The sequence below is a fragment of the Aythya fuligula genome, chromosome 2, assembly GCF_009819795.1.
Source record: "Aythya fuligula isolate bAytFul2 chromosome 2, bAytFul2.pri, whole genome shotgun sequence".
Lineage (NCBI taxonomy): Eukaryota > Metazoa > Chordata > Aves > Anseriformes > Anatidae > Aythya > Aythya fuligula.
Window position 1 is genome coordinate 4,563,666 of NC_045560.1, and position 20,863 is coordinate 4,584,528.

The window sequence follows — 20,863 nt, forward strand, 5'->3', positions numbered from 1 at the left end:
ATGCAACTTTTGACCTCATATTTTTTTGTGTATTTTACAGAGAGGAGCTAAACAGTATATATATATTTGTTTTTGTTACACATTCTTTGCTACTGTTTTGTCAATGAATAAATATTTGCTGAATTCCAGAGCATTGGAGTATTTTTATAAATGCCCAGAATACTTCTTAGATTAATCTGGAAGTCCTTGCCAAGTGATAAGATAATGATAAAAAAGTAAGGAGAACACCCACACAAGGTACGGATTTATTTATTTATTTATTTATTTATGTATTTATTTAAAAATCAGGATTTAGGATTGTAACACAATCTTAGTGCTGTTGTACAACAAATCTGTGCTTGGAAGACCTCACATCCAGGACACCTTCCAGGTATCAACTTTGAGATACAAAATATATTCTCCAATCACTGGCAAAATCCTGCTGCTAACTCCTTTGATTTCTTTCAAAAAGAGATGTTTCTCTAGTTCACAGCTAAAACCCGCACAGTAAGACAGAGGTAAGAACAGTGCAGCAGCCAGGAGGAATCTCTAACCATTCATCTTATTCACACATTTTGTCAATTATATGGATCTGTAAACACATTCTTCTTTCCTGTCTTTATCATTCACACACAGTGGGATTAATTTGACCTAGTCATACTAGCCTCCGTAGTCAGTTTAATCCATGGAGATCCAGCCAGAAGCAGTCAAGGAAGTGAAAACTGAAATTAATTTCATCCTACAGTAGGCTCCTAAAAGAAGTCAGGTGACTCATGCTCATACAGTGCCTATGTCTCACCAGTGACTGTAAAAATAGTCCTGGGTCATGAGCTTACAAGGAGAGATATCTACCCTGTAGACACCTCTGACTAGATTAGATGGATCCTACCTGAGATTCACAGATGAGACTAAACATTCTACAGCAGGAAGTCACTTCAGGAGAATAGCTATTGCCAAAAATAATTGGCAATGTTGGAAGATTTTGGTTTGGGATGACCACTATCAAACACATCAAATACCTTTATTTTGAGATTGTGGATGCTTATCACCTTTATAGGCACTAGTACATCAAGCAACCAAAACATGCTACAAATATCTTCAAGTAAGCAATACATGGATCAGCTGCAGAAATTAAATGTGTTGCATCTGAGCCCATTAGCTTTGTTGCATCTCTACCAATTAGCTTCCACAATAGAAAGCATTTAGCTTCAGAACCATATTAATGTCACGATCCTGTTCCCTGATTTACTAGTTCTGGGTGTGTGGATCTGGTCCATGCACAGGACTGCCTCTTGTCAAGCTGTCTACAGCTAACTCACTGTACTCTATTTTTTCCATAAATGATCTCATGTTTCTCAAATGGGCCTTGAAAATAAAGGCATTCAGATCGATGAGATGTTATAAGACATTTTAACCTGTGTAGACCAAGGATCTGCTATGTAAAGCATGCTGAATAGCATAGTATACAGTGCCATGGAAACCACACATGAGCTGAAATTCACCTTGATGCCAAGAGCCAGAGCTCAAAGAAAAAGTGCTTTACTTTTTTAGTCTAGCAAAAATCTCAATGCCATCAATTCTTCTCAGTACTGAAGAGCAGTGCCTTTAAATATTGAGTTGTGCCTGTTTAAAACTGCTGCAATTTAACATAATTAATTTAAGTAGAACAACAATAACAAACAGATGGAAGTTGAAATTTTGGACTGCTGGTAAATATTTATCTTAGTAAAAAGTCACTTTACATTCTTAAGAGGGTTCTTCATTTTAAAATCTATGCTTGCTTCAATGTTGATACAGTCAACAACTGTTGTTAACGAGGGACATCACAAAAATAGGTTGTGTTCCACTCTAACAACAATCCCTTCCCACCCTGGTTGAAATGACAAATAAAATACCTGGTTGAAAATGCCCTTTTTCCTTCTCTAGTTTTATAAACAAAGCTGCTAAGGGGAAACTATTTCCTTATTTCAGAGCTAATGTTGGATTTATTATATTTGATCCAATGAAAACAAATAAATGAAGAGTGCTAGTATATACAAAGTGTTCTTAATGAATTTTCCTTAGTTTATGCAGCAGACTGGGCCCTGGATCATAAGGACAAGCAGGAACAGTCATTTTCTTTCCATGAGTAAACCTCTCTGTTTCCTCCATAATCTTACAGATCAACAGTAAAACAAGATAATGCACATCAGTCATAAAGGCTTTGGTGCTTGATTTTTAAGATTTAAGTTTCTATAAGGATGAGCTGAATAGGCAAATTCTTAAAAGACAAACTTGGGTTCTGGGTTTAGTTTTTAACACCTATTCCACAATAGTTGTCCTTATACCATATCTGGTAAATGTGAAATAATTGAAGGCAGTTTCCTCCATAGTAAACTTACCCTAGGGCAGGAAAATTACACAGACTTACCAGCAAATTTGTATACCTGTATTTTGTGTGAAATTGTTTCCATAATCATACCCCAAATCATATAGGTGCTGTGAAGAACTATTTTACTTTCTTAAAAAAAATGTCTCCAGCAATTTCTGAATCAATCAGTGATTTGGGGCCCTTGTACTTTAAAGAAGATCCCAATCACAGCCATAAAACTGGGCTTCCTTCAAGTATCTCAGGTGCAGCAACTGAATCTTTAGAGCCCCTCGCTTATCACTTCTGACTAAACTTGGCTTATGGCTGTGTCATTTTTCCAAGCTCTTCAGCTTTCCTCTGATTTCTAAAGTGACTATTTCCTGTCATTATATATTAGTCCATTAGATATATTAACAACAAAAACAAAAAGAAATCTGCCTCAGAAAAGTGAAGAACTAAAACCAGCAGACTCAAGTTACCATTTTTGCGCTACCTGGGACAAACCACAGTGATAATAGAGATTCGTTTGTGATAATAAATATATCATCATAATAATAAAATACTTTTTCTAGTCTAATGTAGACCTGCATACATACAAGAAACCTACTCAGTGTCTGCACATACCCACCCTGCCACAAACTTCCCCAAACAACTCTTACTTGTCTACACCTCCCCTGATTTTGATCAGGATGATGTGATTTATCTGAGACTGAGATGATAAAAAGCCATGAGGAGTAATGAGATCTTTGCAGTTTCCACTCTCAGCATTGGGTAGGTTTCGAACAGAAGATGGTGGACTTATTCACGGAGGCAGATAGTACCTCGTGCTATAAATTAGCTTCACACTAGTTAGTTTAAGCACTAAGTAGCTGCCTAGGTGTGAATCCTGTGAGATGAGGAAGGGTTACTCCATCCTGCTGCACCAACTGTGCTACAGTTCTGCTCAGAAAGAGGGAAGCTTAACATTTTGTTATTATTCCACTGACATGATGAGGCCCATGAAACATTCATAATCTAATCTCTCAGATTAAATTCCACTAGCAAATGAATTATTAAAAAAAATGCAGAGGAAATCTGGGATGTTACTATTATCTTTGCTTTAAATGTTTTATTTGTATGAGACATTCTGTACAAGACAAAATTAAATATACATTTTGCACAAATGCGATATATATGACACCTTACCAAAATAGCACTTCTGATTAAACATTCTGCATATACAATATGCCATCTTTGTTGTTAGCTAAGGCATCACATTTCAGCAGAGGGTGCATTTTTTATATCACAGAAGGAAAGAGAATGAATTTAAGATATACATAGAGGCCAAGTGCCAGTGTCTTTTAATGTACAATTAGCAACTCCTTGCTTTGTTCACTTCAGGAAGTCACGTTTATCAGGCAATGAAAAAGAAAATGGGAAACAATGAAAAGGAAAAAGTAATTAAAAAAAATAGATGTAAGCTGCTACAACAGGATATGAATTCGCACAGGTCTGTACAAAGGTTTTTGTATTGCCATATGACATTTTGTATCATCTTGCCTGATCATTTGATTGAAAAAGATCTGTGATATCTTAAATAACCTCCTGTGTTTTGCTATCAAATTGAAATATTTGAGTCTTGATGCAGAAGGTGAGAGAGGCAATACTCAGGTTTCTTTTTTTTTCCTTTTTTTTTTTTTTTTAAATGTGGTTTGGTTTGTTGGTTGTTTTTTTTTTTTGTTTTGTTTTAGTTTTAGGATTGGTTGATTAGTTTGTTTCTGCAGAAGAGGTAGCTCTACATAAGTAATTTTGTTACTCATTTCCTCTTTACTGAAAGATGCCTTAGTAAATCTCAAGAGCCATCTCTCTTGCCTAGTAAGGGCAGCATCGTTGAGCCCTGGAGAAGGCAGGTACTGCCTGTAGGCTTCAGGAGCAAAGATGGTGGAAGGGGCTTAGCAATGCTGTGCTCAAGCTTGGTGGAATTACCCTACAGTGGTGGTAGTTTTGGTCCAAGTGTTTTGTTTCTGCCTTTGTGAGTGAGGGCACAGGTGAATCTTGAGTTAGACCATCTTAAACAGATGGCAGACAGTGGACTTTGCATAACAAATATATAGGGACTTAATTACAGATAATGAATATGAAAGATCTGTCTCACTGGGATTCTGCTGGAATATAAATTAATATTCAACAAAAATATTATCCATAACCAGTGAGGATGGAGCCTCAAATGTCTTTGAAGACTGTTTTAAAAAGAGAAACAGAGTTCAGGGCTCCCTCTGATCTTCATTTATGCTTCAAAATAAGAAAAAATATATATATATATAATCCATTTCCATGCCTATTTATTAATCTTGAACTCTTTGTTATGTCCTGAAAAATCCTTAAGGATTTAAAGATTAAAGATTAAATCTTTAAGGGTGAAGTTGATCCAAGGCTATCCCCTTGGGCTCCAGCTATACTCAGTTTATAATCCTATAGTCTGGATCATAATTCTTCTTGCCCAAAAGCAAAGATATATCACACCTTACTATCTGTTTCAACTCTAAAGGTAGCCCAGAGAAACAGTTCCTCCAAGCACATCTGCACTGGAGACATCCATATTTTAATCAGATGAAATCAGGGCTGTAACAAGGCAGCTCCCTTCCTCCCCAGGGGAACACTTATGTTCACTGCTCTTCCATCTGGGAGTGGAAAGTCATTTCCTCCAAACTGACATAGTTTAAAGCAGTGCTTTAAAGCAAACTGTGTAGGTTTAATACATTGAAAAATTCAGAAAGGAATTTTCATCTCTACACTATTTTCTTTCCAAATGCATTCTGTGAAAAGTCTTATGTTATAGCTGCCCTGTGGGGCAGCTGGGAAAATCAGACTATATTCACACCATGAAACAAAGTGTGGACTATAGATTATAAAAAAAAAAAAAAAAAAAAAAAAAAAAAAAAAAAAAGTAAATAAATAAAGGAGCAAAGGTTTTATGCAGGCTGGTAGACTGCCTGACAACACACTCAGCCACCGTTATGTCTGTGATTTTTCAAGCTGTATTATTGAAACGTCTGGATCTGGGATCCTTGAACATTTGGGATCTCCAGCTCCTAGAAATACTGAAGCTCACTGAGGCAATGTCTTACCAAGGAACTGGTGTGCTTGAAGTTTAGATGAATGCATCCTAAAGGCAGTCTTGAGTCCACCTACAGCTGACAGTACAAACATATCCCTAAATACACTGAGATGAAGGGGGCAATGTAATATTCCTGTAGGAGAGTCAGGAATGGGCTCTGAGTAAGGAATCTGATGCTGTCTATGGCTTCAAGGCTGAATGGGAGATCTTCATCTCACAAAGTGTAAAGAAGGAAGTTTGCCTATCTGATCTAAAACAAATTACACTGAAACAAATAAAATTGAAATAACTGCAACTCTGATATGCTTTACTGCACATAGATATCTTGATGTAAATGAGAAGCAAAGGGGGAGACAGATGTACATTCACAGACTAAACTTTTCTGGTAGTATGTTATGGTTTATACTCAAGTCAGTTTCCAAATCTATATCAAGTGCTAATTCCCTAAAATTTGTATTTGCACAGACTGTTTTATATCTCAAGGCTACACACAGTAGGATATTTAATTTTTGTTAGAAATTGATTTTGAAAATAGCACCTAGTTTATCTGGACTCAAAGTTTTCATATTGACCAGGAAGAAGGTGCTATGATAAATATCAGCAAGTAAAAGTCTTGTATTAAACTCTCATGAAATACTTACTTTTAAGTGAGACAAATTATTCCAGAAACCATTTACCTGCAGCTTTTCTGCTGGCAAATATTTTTTTCAAAAGCATTTTTTCTAGTCTTCAGTAGCTTGTTCCAATTTTAGTAAAATGTTGCCAAAATAAAGAATTCATTTCATAATACAAACTGTTCTTTTAGTACCTCATGGTACATCTCCACAGTACACCATTTTCACACATGCATTTTATTTAATCATGAAAAACAGTATCTATCACAGATCCTCTATCTTTACATTTCAAACCTAACAGCATTTCTGTTTTCTTGTAATAATGAAGAAGCAAACCACAAATTTTATCTAGCACTTCAGTGTAAATAAAACCTAGAGTATAAGCAGTTACACTGATATAAAAGATATTTAAACATCTTTCTCCTGTCCAGAAAGGAAATGAACTACATCAGTGTGAGGCACTGTGCACCACAGAATTTCACCCAGAACATACCAGTATGTTCTGTTAACAGAATACCGAAGCTTTACTGCAAATTTTATAACACAAGAACTTTGTGTAGGTCTGGCTCTATCTGAAAAGTCCATGTGATCACCAATACATTCAGTGCAAAATGAGACTTACTAATATAAGGTAACAAGGTGAATATATATATTTCTTGGATGACATTTTATACTTGCGCTGTAGTGTTGTAGGTGAATAATTAGGCAACACAGAGAAGCAGGTACAGTGACAGAAATGGATTCAGCTTCTTTCATCAGATTTTTGGAAACAATTGCAGGATACAGAGTAGATCCAGAAAGAGACCTCAAGGGGACATTGACAACTTCACTGCTTCGTCTGTAACCATCATTTGGCACGGGAAACTCAGTCGACACTCAGAAACTGTATGTTATAATCAGTCTCAAAGAATTTATGTAAGTGTTGTTTATATTATTGAGCAAAATATCCGAAGCATGAGGTGAATGAGGTGAAACTCTTCCAGCCTGCACACAACCATGTCATTCTTCCTCATCATAAACGGCATAACTCTTGTCCTATTTCCTGTATTGGTGGGAATAGGAATGTGCTAGTTCTGTCATTTCCCTTTTTTCTCTTTACAAATAAAGTGTGGGTCAGGTCAGTCACAAGATTGGTTCTGTGCCATTCCAGTCAATAACAGCTCCTTGCCACCTAGGAATAAAAGCAATATTTTACTCCTTTAATTTAATCGGGGCATTAGAAAGGTAAGCCAACACCTCTCAACCACCCACCCAACCTTAGAGAGTTCAGGATAGACTCACTTGGGGTAGTGACATCTTCTCCAAGGGAAAGAAAGGGAAATGTGCCCGCTAATTTTAGGTGCCCAACAAAGAGTCCTCAGCAACAGCTGATTCAGAATTAGAACCTTGGTTTTGCAAAGACTTTAGGCAGTCCCCAGGATTGGGTACAAGAATTGACCATGTATAATTGACCATGTATAACCAGAATGATCAGTCTCTAAGCTGTTACAAGGCAATTTGCACATTCCTATACAGCCAAGTTTCTGATTGAAGCTGTGTGACTGTAAAATCCCAAGACAAGATAATTTAATTTATCAGCTATCATTGCTCCTGTCCTTGGTTCCTTTGAAATATTCTGTGGCTTGCTCTGATGGTAATGTTTTGATATTAATGTGAAGATCCTTTGCTTTTTCTCTGTCTCATCACTTCATCAGAATACCACTAAAGATGTATACTGAGAACAATGTTTTTAAATAAGCCCACAGGCATACGCACACAAAATCTTCAATCTTTTAAATTACTGGCTTTGTATCAGCTGCTACTGCTCAACTGTCCACTCCAGGAATGTGACCAGTACAGTGAGTGCTAAGAAGGTACCAGTCCTGAATTTGTCACCAAATGTGTCTTCAAAGCAGGGCAGAATACAAAGGGGTGAACCTAGAGGTGAACTTGTGAAACCAGGATAAGTCTCTCCAATGACAGCACTAAATTGAAGTGAGTTATTACATGAATAGCACCCTTGGCACTTCTCATATTTACAAATTCATGATCTATATGTGAAAATTAAACTACTGCATTCCCAATGTCCAATATATGACCTGGTCCAACTGTCCGATATATGATGTCCAACATATGATCTGGTTAAAAAATCTGTCTCAAAGAGCAGGAGCACAGTGGTAAGACATGGGTGAGGGGATGGGGACAACAATGACTTGACAGTCTGCAAGCCACATTTTTTTTGTCACAGAGGAAAAGATATGTCAGCAAGGGTATGACAGCTCAGTCCTTTCATTTGTCAAGTCAATTAAGTGTAAAACAAAACCAAGAGCTGAATCCATGCAGTATTCAGCTCAAGGTCTCAAAGAAAGTGACCACCTGAGGGATTTTTTTTCAGTACACAACCCCAGTGAAAGTGCAAGTAAACTGACACTGAAAATTGGACTGCTGTGAAATTTTTCTTTCCTTCCTTTTTTTTTTTTTTTTTTTTGAACTTGCTGAGAAGATGAAAAAAAATGCAGAATGAAGACTGGATTTAGTAGTAATAGGCAACAGCAATGCCTCACATTTAAGCTAATAATTGATTGGGAACAGTTGACACAGTTTGGCATCTGCCAGTGCAGAAAGCTGTTTCTGCCAGAGGTTCAGAACACCACCTTTTCCCCATGAATAAGTAAATAAATAAATAAAGGTAAGTGGGAAGTGCAATTGCCCACTGTATTTTTCTGGTAATGCCACCAAATCATCCTTTATCTTTGTGTACAGTCTTTCCAATGCAGCACCTTCCATCTCACCAGGATGATTAAAGCTTTGAGAGGGATTTGTAGGGGCCAAATGATGCCGAATGAAACCTGCTGTGAGGACACACTGCACTCTGTGAAAATATTAACAAGTTCTGATACCATTTTTGCTGTTACGGCTTAAGATATTGCTAATCTTTATGCAGTGAAGAACTGGACATTTTTAAAATAGGCTTTCAATAAAAAGTTTAAACAGCAAAACATATTCTGAAGCAGGACTCAAGGTAACTTTCATAACAAGCCTTATCTCCTGTATTTATTTTCCAACTATTTTTCTTGGGCTGTTTGTGAACTGAAAAGCAGCCCTTGCCAGTTTGCTCAGTCCTTTTGGAGAGGACTTTGAAACTTTTTCATCTATTGAATCTGCACAAGAAAAGGTGTCAAATAATGCTCATTCACAGGTGCTGAACAAGTAATTTCTTTATAGAAACAAAAACAGTTATTTCTTTATAGAAACAAAATGAACCAGACAATGCAGTGCCATCATTTCCCCAAACTGTCCTGCTGGAATGTAATTCAAATGGAACCCACATTCTAGCTGCTGATTCAATTATAACTTATCAAATTAGCAATGTGAAAACAACACTAATTTGGTTCGACTACAACCTCATCCAAGAAGCTAATGGGAATACATCCATTGAACGTAAGAGGAACTGGTTCAAACCCTGAACAATGCTCAGCCTGGAATAACATTTAGAGAATATCTCCTGTACTAATCATTTGACACTGTTTTAGAGTATACCAATCATTTATGGTGAAATACTCACACTCTCTTCTTCTCTATCAAATTTCTACCAAATGTCTCACTTTGAAGGAATACAAATCAACTATGTGTACCACAAAAAAAAGCTGCCACTAGAGGGTTAACAAAATGCATTGCTGGATTTGGATTATAATATCAGATCAAAGTTTTATTCCCCTCAGGCAGAGCTAACAGATGTTATTTCCGCCAGTGCAGACTGCCGCTGAGGATCGTGACTGTGATATAAGAGTATTCAGGGGAGAACGGAATCAGACATCTGCATGGCATCTCCCAAACAACCCAGGGATGCACATTCCAGACATCTCTTGGTCAGAATCTGTCTACTTCCACAGATGTCTAGGGATGAAAACCACAATAAAAGTGCATTTAATAGCACTGACTCTTTAGCTGCGAGCCTGCAGGTTGAAGCAATATCTGTTGATGACTATTTGTTTTAGCCATGTGAAGTGTTACCTGCTTTAAACTCAAATCTCTCTTTTCCAACATTGTGTATGATAGGGAATAAAAACATGAGCCTCCTCCTTCTGTAGAAGCAAAACAACTCTTCTCCTCTCATAATAATCATAATGAAAAAAACTAAATATAGAAACAATCTTTTAAATATACAGTTCTTCCATTGGAAGAGGATAAGAGAACAAACAGCTGACAGATGTTAGGCATATAAATCAATGCACTACAGGATGGTGGTGTTCAGGTATGGGGTAAACAAGTGGTACAACTTTTCATGGATTGAAACAGAACTAATTGGTGAAAGAAAAATCCCAATCAAAATTTGGAAACAATGTTTAATTTCAGTTCTGATTGTACAGACTGTGAAATTCTCCATGCTGTCTGAGAAATTATCCTACATTTTTTGATGAGATAGGTTTAAAAATGAGCTTCATTATGAATGCTTGGCCAAAAGGAATAATGTCTCTGTTTGTTTTGCTTGCTTTAATAAAAATATTTTATTGTTATTTTCCATAGTTGTATGATAGAAAATATTGCTTTTCTCTTTGTCAGTTTGGTAAAATGTTGGTTAGTTTGATTTGTTTTTACTTTTCCTTATATATTGTTTCATAGTTGAAAGAAAAGTTCTTAAAACAAAACCAGAAAATATAACATGAAAAACAAAAAGCAAGTGGAGAATACTGAAAACAGGGAGACAGACTGATCAGGGTAAATCAGGCAGTCCTAGGAACGGTACAAAAAAAATTAGCTGACACTGGAATTTCCTGATAATTTACTTCTCTAACAGATTAGAGCACAGAATTTAAAATAAACAAATATCACCATTACCAAAACTGTGTGCAACTTTGATGCAATGCCAGGAATGTTCTAAGTGTAACTTTAAATAGTTGCATGCATTATTCACCCCAAAGCATCAGCTATGCATTATCTTTGTAGTAATGCTTGTGTTTTACCTTGTGTCTGAGAGCAATCAATTCAATCTATGTGTATGGAGCCTGAACTAATGTCACCGCTGTCATGTCACAGGATACCTTTTCTACTTTTCTGTAACTTTATAATGGCAGCTCTCCATGAACATGCTGTTTGGCAGTCACTGTCCTTATTTGTTTCACTTTTTTTGTTTGTTTGATTGATTCTTGTTGTTGTTTTTTTGTTTGTTTGTTTGTTTGTTTTTTTGTATGTATTATTATTAACAGAAAAATGTGCCAGAGAGAGGAGAGAAATTACTAGAGAAATATGAAGCTGCTTGGCTTTTACGAGAATTAACAATGAGGCTTTTACTTCTTGCTCCAAAGACGCTCACATAACAGCTTTCAAAGTCCTACTGGTGGAAGTTGATATAAAGCCGGTACAGTGAAAGCTCGCTATTTTGCTTCATTTCTTATCTCAGTAAACTGAAAATGTTCTTTAGTATGACTTAGACAAATTCTTTAAAAATCCATCATTTAATCCATCATACAGACCTTAAAATGGTCATGAAATTCCTAACATGACAGTAACTGGCCTTGAATTTAAAAAGAAAATATGACCTAAGAACCATCAAGAATGACTTGAAAAGCACTCCAATTTGTGATTTTAAGAAAGTCTGCCATGGACAAATGGACAATTTGAGAGAACTAAGACTATTACGCACAGCTTCATGAATCAAAAATGTACAAATGCCCCAGTGCAATTATATTTTTCAGAAAAGACTGATGAAGATGGAAGATATTTTCTCCTTTTCTCATTATACCTCTACAATAGGAACCAATCACTTTTAGGAAATCAAATTTTGATCTGTTGAAATCAAGTTGAGCTCTTAAACTACCTTCGGTTCAGTCATTACTTGGAGATGAAATGAAAGTTCCTCTAACAGCCAAATGAATGTCTTAGACAGTTTGATGTTAACTGCAATAACATGCAAAAAAAAGGTGATATTTTCTGATTTTTAACCAGTAACTTCACAAGATTGACTGCTGTAATATTTCCTTTTAACCACACACCATCCTTACATATATTATTTATATCAATGAGTGAAAATATCTATGAAAAAATGTAGTTTTCACTTACTTTGTTCTAATGCAGTGCTCAAGTGGAGGAGTAAGATCATTTTCTTTATATTCAGTGAACATCTGAGTTGTGTCTGCAGAGACATAGCATACATGATTAGTGACTGGGGTATAAGTCTATTTATTTCTGCACTGCAGTGGCTTCTAGGAAGTCCACCCATGGATGTAACAGCACAGACTTTTAGCTCATAGTCTATTGCCTGTTCATGTGATGGTGGCCTAAAAGCTGAAAGGGGGTGACTGAGTGCAAACTTGCTGTTGGGAATGGTCCCCAGATTTTGCCCAGTGCTTGTTGGTTTGGGCCAGAAACTTGTCCAGAACTGTGCTGACTACTTAATGGTAAGGATAATCATGGAACAGTGTTCAGACCCATGATCTGACCCCAGTTAGTTTATCAATATAGAGATGGTCTCAAGGAAAACATGGACTAGAAGATGAAAGAAAATGCTGTAGGAGAGAACTGTCATTACAATTTGATTTTGCAGTCAAAGCCACAATTACTAAGAAAGCAATTTTCTTTAATGGAATACTAAAGACAGCAGATGTCCTTCACTTGAATAAGAAATCCCAAGTTAGGTTAAGATTTCTTCACCTTTGAAAGGAAGACTGTTCCTTGACTGTTGAAAATGTGAGAAAAGACTATGGACTACCATATCCTGGGCTGCATCAAAAGTAGCATGGGCAGAAGGGTGAGGCAGGTAATTCTGCCCCTATGTTCTCGTGAAATCTTGCCTGGAGCACTGTGTTCAGATCTGGGGTCCCCAACATAAGAAAGACATGGACTTGTTGGAGTAAGTCCAGAGGAGTGCCATGAAGCTGGAGCATCTCTGCTATGGAGCCAGGCTGAGGGAGTTGGAGTCATTCAGCCTGGAGAAGAGAAGGCTCCAAGGAGACCTTACAGCAGCTTGCCAGGGCCTAAAGGTGGCTGCTGAAAAGCTGGGGAGGGACTTAGTATGGGGGTTTAGTAATAAGACAAGAGCGAGAATGGCCTTAAACTGAAAGAAGCTATATTTAGATTAAATATAAGGATGTTATTCTTCACTCAGAGGGTGGTGAAGCACTGGAACATAATACCCAGCGGAGCTATGGCTGCCCCGTCCCTGGAGGTGTTCAAGGCCAGGCTGAATGGGGCTTTGGGTGGCCTGATGTGGTGGGAGGTATCCCTGACCATGGCAGGGGGTTGGGACTGGATGGACTTTAAGGTCCCGTTCAACCCAAACCATTCTCTGATTCTGTGAAGACAGTGTTGTGATGGATATAAGAGAACTACCACAGGTTCTGAGCATTCCTTTGGGATGGAGGGCAATTGCAGTGTTCCGGGGAAAACAGAGAGGTCAGTGTCTCAGACACAGGATCTGTCAACAGTGAAAGTAGCTGCTGAATTTCCCAGGGAGAAAACATCCTGTGACTAGCTTGGATGTCAGCCTACTCAGCTGTTTCCTGTTTTGTAGTAAAACACTTTAAACTAGCAGCAGACTAGTGTTTTTTTTTTGTTTGTTTGTTTGTTTTCCCGCTTCTCTATCTGTCATCCAGTCCATGGGAAGGTTGTGAGCATCTAGCAATGCCAAGGCCAGGTACAGGATATGCATCTGATTAAGAGAGACTGATGTAGACAGAATGGGAGGCAATTGCTCTTATATTCTCTTATATTCACTTCTGCCAGTGTCAGATATTTCTAGCTTTTACATGTCAGGGAGAGTACCTGACTATCTCTTGTCTGATGATCTGGTTGAAGGGCTGAAAATGGTGGCTATGGCTCTGGAAGAATCTTTGAAGAAATCCAGTTATATTTTTCTCAGGAATTATTCAGCTGCATTTTGAAAATACCTTCGAAAGTACAGTGAGTTCAAAGTATGCTCCAATGAGATATAAGAAGATTTATTAAAGCAGATTGTACAAAAATTCATTACATCTTCACTTGGAGACAACATAATGTAAATGTTAACATAGGTAGGCATTAACTGTATATATTAGAAAAGAGTACTATTTCTCTAAGCAGAGTATATAAACATGCTATGTGACCTGTAACAAACATCCCAGAATCTCTACTGAGTCCTTAAACACAAAAGCACACGAGCAAAATGCGGAAAGTGATTAATTTAGATACACTGGCTAGTTTTCCTTCTCTGCCTATTAGAAATTTCTACCAAAAGGGAAAGAAGGACTGATGATCTTTTATTTAGGACAGCATGTTGTACTCACCAGCAGATGTTGCCTATTTTAGAATAGAACTTCACATTTCTTGCCTACGTTTTGGCAAATGGTTATGAGTACAAGAAATGGGACAAAGTCTCAATCCCACATAGTTTTGATGATGATTTAATACAAAGCAGCAATTGCTATTACCTACAAAAATCTAATTCTGCTCTTACCCTGTTTTCGCTTTTACTCGCATAGTGTAATTTCTTCAAGATTTCTTGAAATGTTACCTTGATTGTAATCTTCATAATTCTAAACAATATCTACACTTTGAGGAATTCCCCTTTTTGTCAGCGAAAAGCAAATGACCTTGCTAACCAGCACCGGTGGTTGTGCATGAGCCAGGACTTCATACTACCCCTCTGCCTGATTATCTTAGTTTCCATGATGGAAATACCAGTCATACTTGGCATTGTGGTATTTCAATCTGGTACTGTATGCACAGTTTAGATTTATGACCAATGGCACCTTTAAGATGTAAAGTAATCTCAGTTTTTCTCCAGACCTAACAAGGGATTACTGTACAATAATCAAGAAGTAAGCAAGAAATAAGAAAGCGTTTCCCTGGAATGAAGAAATTATTTGCATTTTACAGCCTTTTGCAGAATGTCATAGATAACAAAAGATTTACCAGGACACATCCCTGGAAGAGGCTTTAGCCACAACAAAAAAAAGCTACCTCTCAATGCAAGTTTAATCTTTGAGAAAAAATACACAGTTAAGCCACAACAGGTTGAATAATGAAGAGAAAAATATATACAAACACTAAGCACTTTCTCATCTAGGGATCACAGAATGCTGGGTACAACTGGATTTCAGAAATATCCCTGATTTATTAATTAGCAAAAGACAGAAAAGAACCACAGGTTATACAATACAACAGAATATAACGATTGTGTCTCAGTCTCTCCAGTCCTATGGTTAACTATATCATCTATGTCACTTGCAAAGAATCCCCTTACCTCAGGGGAAGACTCCCTCTTTACTTAGTCATGAGTACGTGGCAATTCTCTTGAATCATCAGACACTAGTAAGACTACAGACACCTCCAAAGCACAAAACTTCTAACAAGATCATTTTTCTCATAATGACAATATATAATTGCCAAATAAATAATGTAAAAAGTTCACCTTAAAAGGCATGCTTCAAAAAACTATGAGTCTATGAAAAAAGTGGTGGGTTTTTGGTAATTATTATTGTTTTGATTATACTGTGTTCATTTACAATATACTATTTACAATATATTGTCTCCAAGTGAAGATATAGTGATTTTTTATTATTATTATTTTTTGTACAATCTGTTTTAATAAATCTTGTATCTGGAACACACTGTGTGGGAACCAGTTGGCAACTATATTTTGTGGAGGTTGAACAATTTCTTGAGATAATATATAATGTGATCACTGCCATAGAATGTCATGGAATTTAATTAAAATAAGAGGATAAATAACAGGGAGAAAGACTATTACATTCATTACTAAATCTTGTGAGATGGCAAAAGGCCTCCAACACTCACATCACACTAGCAGCTTTGCCACATGGCCTTAATTAGAACATACAACACCCATGTATAATTCATCCTGTCCAAGAATCAGAATGTAGACACAAACAAGGAACACCAACAGCTTATTTTTAAAGGGAGGACTACAATAGCATGGCTCCTTAAGATGGAGAAGGAATTCCATTAGATTGTATAAATATATTAGAAGAAAGAAAACAAAAGATAAGGAGGATATTATTACCAAATATGAATTTAGTGGTCAAGAATATCTTAATATGGAAACGAGTAGGAGCTTCTAAGATTCAGAATACTGCTTGTCCAATTGTCTTCCAGTTCAAGAAACATTTCTGTAAAAGGAGCCCCATAATTTGACATGGTTTCCTGAAAGAATGAGCTTAACAAGTCTGATCTGTTGCATGCTTGTGTTTCTAGGTATGCTTACAGGCAAGAGATTAGTCTTTGTTGGCAAATTACTGCCATCTTCTGAAGCAACTTGGTTTGGGGGCAAGGATTTCATGCTTCCTCACCTTCTCTGCTCACTTTACCACATGCATGTAAGGCTCAGGATCAGGACACTTGTACTTTCTACCTGTAGAAAACATGTGATTCTCTGTGGAAATGTGAGAGAGAATGGGAGTAGTTAAATATGGTTTATAGCTTTGGAAGTATGAACAGGTCAGATCACAATCTGCTCCTTGGAAACCAGTGTCACTGAAAGATTTAGTAATCTGTGTCAGTGAGCATATGCTCACTTTTAACCCTTTCAAGAGCTTGTCCTCAAAATTACATTGTGAACTCTAATTTCAAATTAATCATCAAAAATAATTATACAAAGTAGAAAGCAGGCCCACAAATAATATTTTTAATGCCTGAGACCATCATAAATTTGCTCAACTTTGTTTGTACTATTGGATTCTTCTTTTTAATGTGATGTTGTTGCCACCATCAGAGGTGAAATGTGGAGTTACTGTGTTGTACGTACCAACTGTTAACCGTATTTCCTCTTCCTGGTTGGCCAAGCCATCATAATAATATAGATCAAATCTCCGTTCTGTTTTCCAGTCACTTAGTAAATCCTTTTCCAAACAAAAAAGCACACTGAAGTGGCTTTCACTGCACACCAACCAAATTGGATATTTAGGGGTCTTCAAGTAACAACCAACCTAAATAAAAAATAATAATAATAAAAAAAAAAAATAAAAAAAAAAAAAGAAAGGAACAAAGCATTGGAAAAACTTGGGAGTAAAAATAAATAAATAAATAAACAAACAATGTGAAAGACAGGAGCTGTATTCTTCCCTTAAATACAGTCTGCAAATGTTAAAGAAGCTTCTTTATATATGACTAATGAAGTAGATCAGGATAGCACTGGTTGAACATTTAAACGTTTAAAGCAAGAATCTGGCCTTGAGTTATAGGCAAGTGATGAAATCCAGTTTGCTTACTGCAAACAAAATCACGTCCCATATGCTCAGCACCAGAAGAAATCCTGTCCTCTGGAACAGCTATAAACCCATAAAAAAATTGAGTCAGCACTAGTACACAGGAACACCTTTATGGAACAGTACCTGGAAGCCAGGAGAAAGACTTCCCTGGATCGCAGATGACATGAGATACCCATGTGTGGGCAAATAAACCGGGCCCAAAATCTTTTATTGGATTAAAAATATAAAACATTCCATTCATTTTAGCACCCTCTTCTAACTTCACAGTCCAGATATGTAAAATATTTTCCACTACTAGAAGAAAACAATAATAAAAGCAATAACTTGTTTTGATTTGTTATTCTTGACAAAAATTAAAAATTCTCAGGTGAAGAAAAACTCAAGTCTTTTTCAAAAGATGACTTTGCTGAGCCTCTTACTTCCTTTTGAAAGTTTGAAAGTATATTTATTTATAAATATCCTAAATATTTTGTCTATAAATAATATTCATACTAATTACTGACATGAAATATTTAGTCTACCCATTATTTAAAATGTGGGCTACTATAGCAGTTCTTTGGATTAGTGAGTAGTTTTAGATATACTTTTACCTATATATGTACCCATTCACGAGTTCTATCATTTTTTTTTTTTTGTGTTATTTCAGCCCATAGTCTTTAAGGTCAGTTCCAGCAAAGAATTGAGGGTAATTTTATGCTTACTTATGCTCGTGTCTATTATTTTTCATGGTATTTACATTTTAAGGCAGATGTATATATACTTGAATACCTAGAGGTGTGTATCTATGGCTTTGAAATTTAACCTATGTAGATATAAAATGAATCATGGATATTTCTGCATTACCTAAGGTGAGTGAGTAACTTGTAGTATTTTCTACACCTCACACTAACGTATTCACAGATAGCTACCATCCTCCTGTTGCATGCTGCTGCTTAAGAGTATAGCATCATTTAATGATTTTAACCCCTTCAGTAGTAAATAATATAGTGAAAAAATGTAACTAGATTATTTAATGAAGCAAAGAAACCCTATTTATCACAGCTGGGATTTTAATATTCAGTTACAACTGATATTTGCTATCAGCTACAAGCCTGTCATTGAAAGTTACATTCTAAGTTCCAAAGAGTTTTTTGTTTTTTTTTTATAATATATCTTAATATATCTTAATATATCTAATATAAAAATATATCTTTTTGCTTTCAGTGGATTGTTTCTAACTGCAGCTCTGCCTAGCATTCTTACAGTGGACAGAATCGCTGCTATACTTACTGGATACTGAGCATAACCATCTTTATTTTATCCCCAGTTTTATCTATTGTTTTCTAAGCAGCTGTGGCACTTCTGGTAAACTTAGCAATCTGCAAAGCAAGGAATGACAGGCAAGTGTGCAAAGATACACACTCAAAAATGAAAGATCAGTTTCTGTCTCCATGATACAGGCATTTGGTTCAAGAAAACTGCTGGTCCAGAGGTTCAGGAAGTTTCATAGAAGTTTGCATGGTAACATGGAAAGCGATATAGTCTACAGAAATTCTCTCTGCTTATTGATGCCTTTACATTTACTTCTATAGGACTTAAATCATGGTTCAACAAATGCATTATGTGCTAGTGGGGATTCGTATATGTTTTCTAGATACAGATTCATCGATATGGCTTCTATAGTACAGCCCCTCAGTTCTTCACTTTGAGCACACAGGTGCAAGTGTCATCAAAGATATTGCTAAAAAGCAGAAGCCAATATATACGCTGTTGTAATTAAAAGCCTAAACAGTATTGTAAGTGATAAGGAACATACATTTGTTATTATTAACAATTCAGATATAAATTCTAAATCTTATATGAGTACAAAAACAATTATCTTCCCAAATGAGAGTTTCTTCTGATGTTAGATAACGAGTCTCTAGCTACTTAAGTAACTGTTCCCTGACTCATTACTTTGCTATTATCTATTTAAAACAGGCTTTTATACAACAGTTGTTTTGTTTTGTTTTGTTTTGTTTTTTTTAAATGTAAATTCTTGGCTTTAAAGTAACGATTATTTTTTTTACAGGCTTTCAAAAATACTCATAACAGGAGTTATCAAGTAAGCAAGTACACAGATGCAACAAAAGATGGCAAATTAGAGGGCAGTGGATGAAAAGATTCCATTTCACAAACATGCATATTTTAGTATGCTTATAAATCACAGCCAAAAGGGAACAGTCAGTCTTCTCTTTAAAATGTTTTCTTCCCATATATAACTGCTAAAGTAACTTCTAAGCTTCATCAAACAACATTTGACAAAACAAGATTAGAGAGATACAGAACTGTTTCAAAGCACACATTTACTCCAGTTCTTACTCACATGAACAATCCCATTGAAGTCAGGACAAATTGTTCTGATGAGTAAGGTCTACAGGAACATTTTCCAAATATGTATAGTTTTCAATTACAATGCTTGAAGAAGGTGAGGGAGTAAACTTTAAGACAATAAGGAGAACATAAAAACATTGGAGGTCAAATCCTTATCTCCCATAAGAAATAAGTATTTGTTTTAGTTACATCAGCTTTACTAGTTAAGGATCAGCTGCTGCTTTTAACATCAAAGTGTTTCCCAGGTGTTGCTTGGTCCCTCCAGATATGCTTTTCCCCAAACCCACTAGCCACTTTATTTTACTGTAATTACCTTCCAGGGTCCTCTGGCTCTCAAGATACCTGAGGCTGTTCCTACAGCAGAGAAAACAGGCTCAGGATTTGTTCACCAGGTTTAAGGTCAAGTGATATGGAATGATGTATGACTGTATTGCTAATATTTTCTTCCCTGCTCCAAACAGGTTACTTTTTCTAGATCTCCTCAACATCCTTGTCCAAACCATGTCCAGGTTTCTTTCTTCAAAACATAACGAAATATGATAAAGAACCATGCTACTGAACAATTTAGCTTTCAGAAAATAAAGACAATCACAGTTCAGTTCTGAGACCCATGCCTTTGCTTTGGTTAGTTTTGTGTACAGACATGGCCTCCAAAAAATCCCAAATGTTAGTGCTATGGTCCACCCACCAGCTGATTGTTCCGGAGTCTCTTTCTAATTTTCCTTCCACTTTAACTATCGAGAAAATTTAGTTCTACAACATTTTTTTTTCAGACCAGTTTCTTCACGTGCATTAGTGTGCTAGGTAAACTGTGAGACTTCTTTAATGACCAAATAGTCCACTGTAAAGTCTAATTATTCAGCAGCCCAAATCCAATAGATCTCTCCTTCATATACATTTAATCCATTCTCTTATTGCTTATCATCTTATGACATACATCTGTCATGAAGAAACAAGCACACAAGTCTAATCACTAACAGCATTCATCATGTGTTCAGTTTACACTGTATTTAAACATTCCCCTGCCCTTCCATCCTTCTCTGTACAATATGCACCATGTCTTTTGCAGATTTTATTTGGTCTTTTGGCAACTACCAATATCTGCTATGAGTTCTCCATTATAGAAGTTCTTCATTGTTTCAGTTAAACAACTTAAATAATTAGGTTGCATATTTCTCAGGATCTTACAGCCCTACTTTAGCCTGTGCCTGTGAGAACTGATAATGGGGAGCATCTATGTTTCTGATGTTATACACTGCAAAAACACCCCAGAGCAGAATACACTGTG

The 20,863-nt window shown here is 36.4% G+C and overlaps 1 protein-coding gene across 2 annotated transcripts in view; it reads right to left on the minus strand.

Annotated features, from left to right (window-relative positions):
• Positions 1 to 5,274: 5,274 nt before the first annotated feature.
• Positions 5,275 to 20,863, minus strand: part of MINDY4 (MINDY lysine 48 deubiquitinase 4) — an 80,433-nt gene continuing 64,844 nt past the window's right edge. For both annotated transcript variants that reach the window (XM_032182083.1, XM_032182084.1), the window contains 3 exons: positions 16,761 to 16,941; positions 12,080 to 12,152; positions 5,275 to 7,211 (listed from right to left, as the gene is read on the minus strand). In XM_032182083.1, coding sequence (XP_032037974.1) covers positions 7,163 to 7,211; positions 12,080 to 12,152; positions 16,761 to 16,941 — 303 coding nt within the window. In that variant the 3' untranslated portion in view covers positions 5,275 to 7,162. The remainder of the gene's footprint in view (positions 7,212 to 12,079; positions 12,153 to 16,760; positions 16,942 to 20,863) is intronic.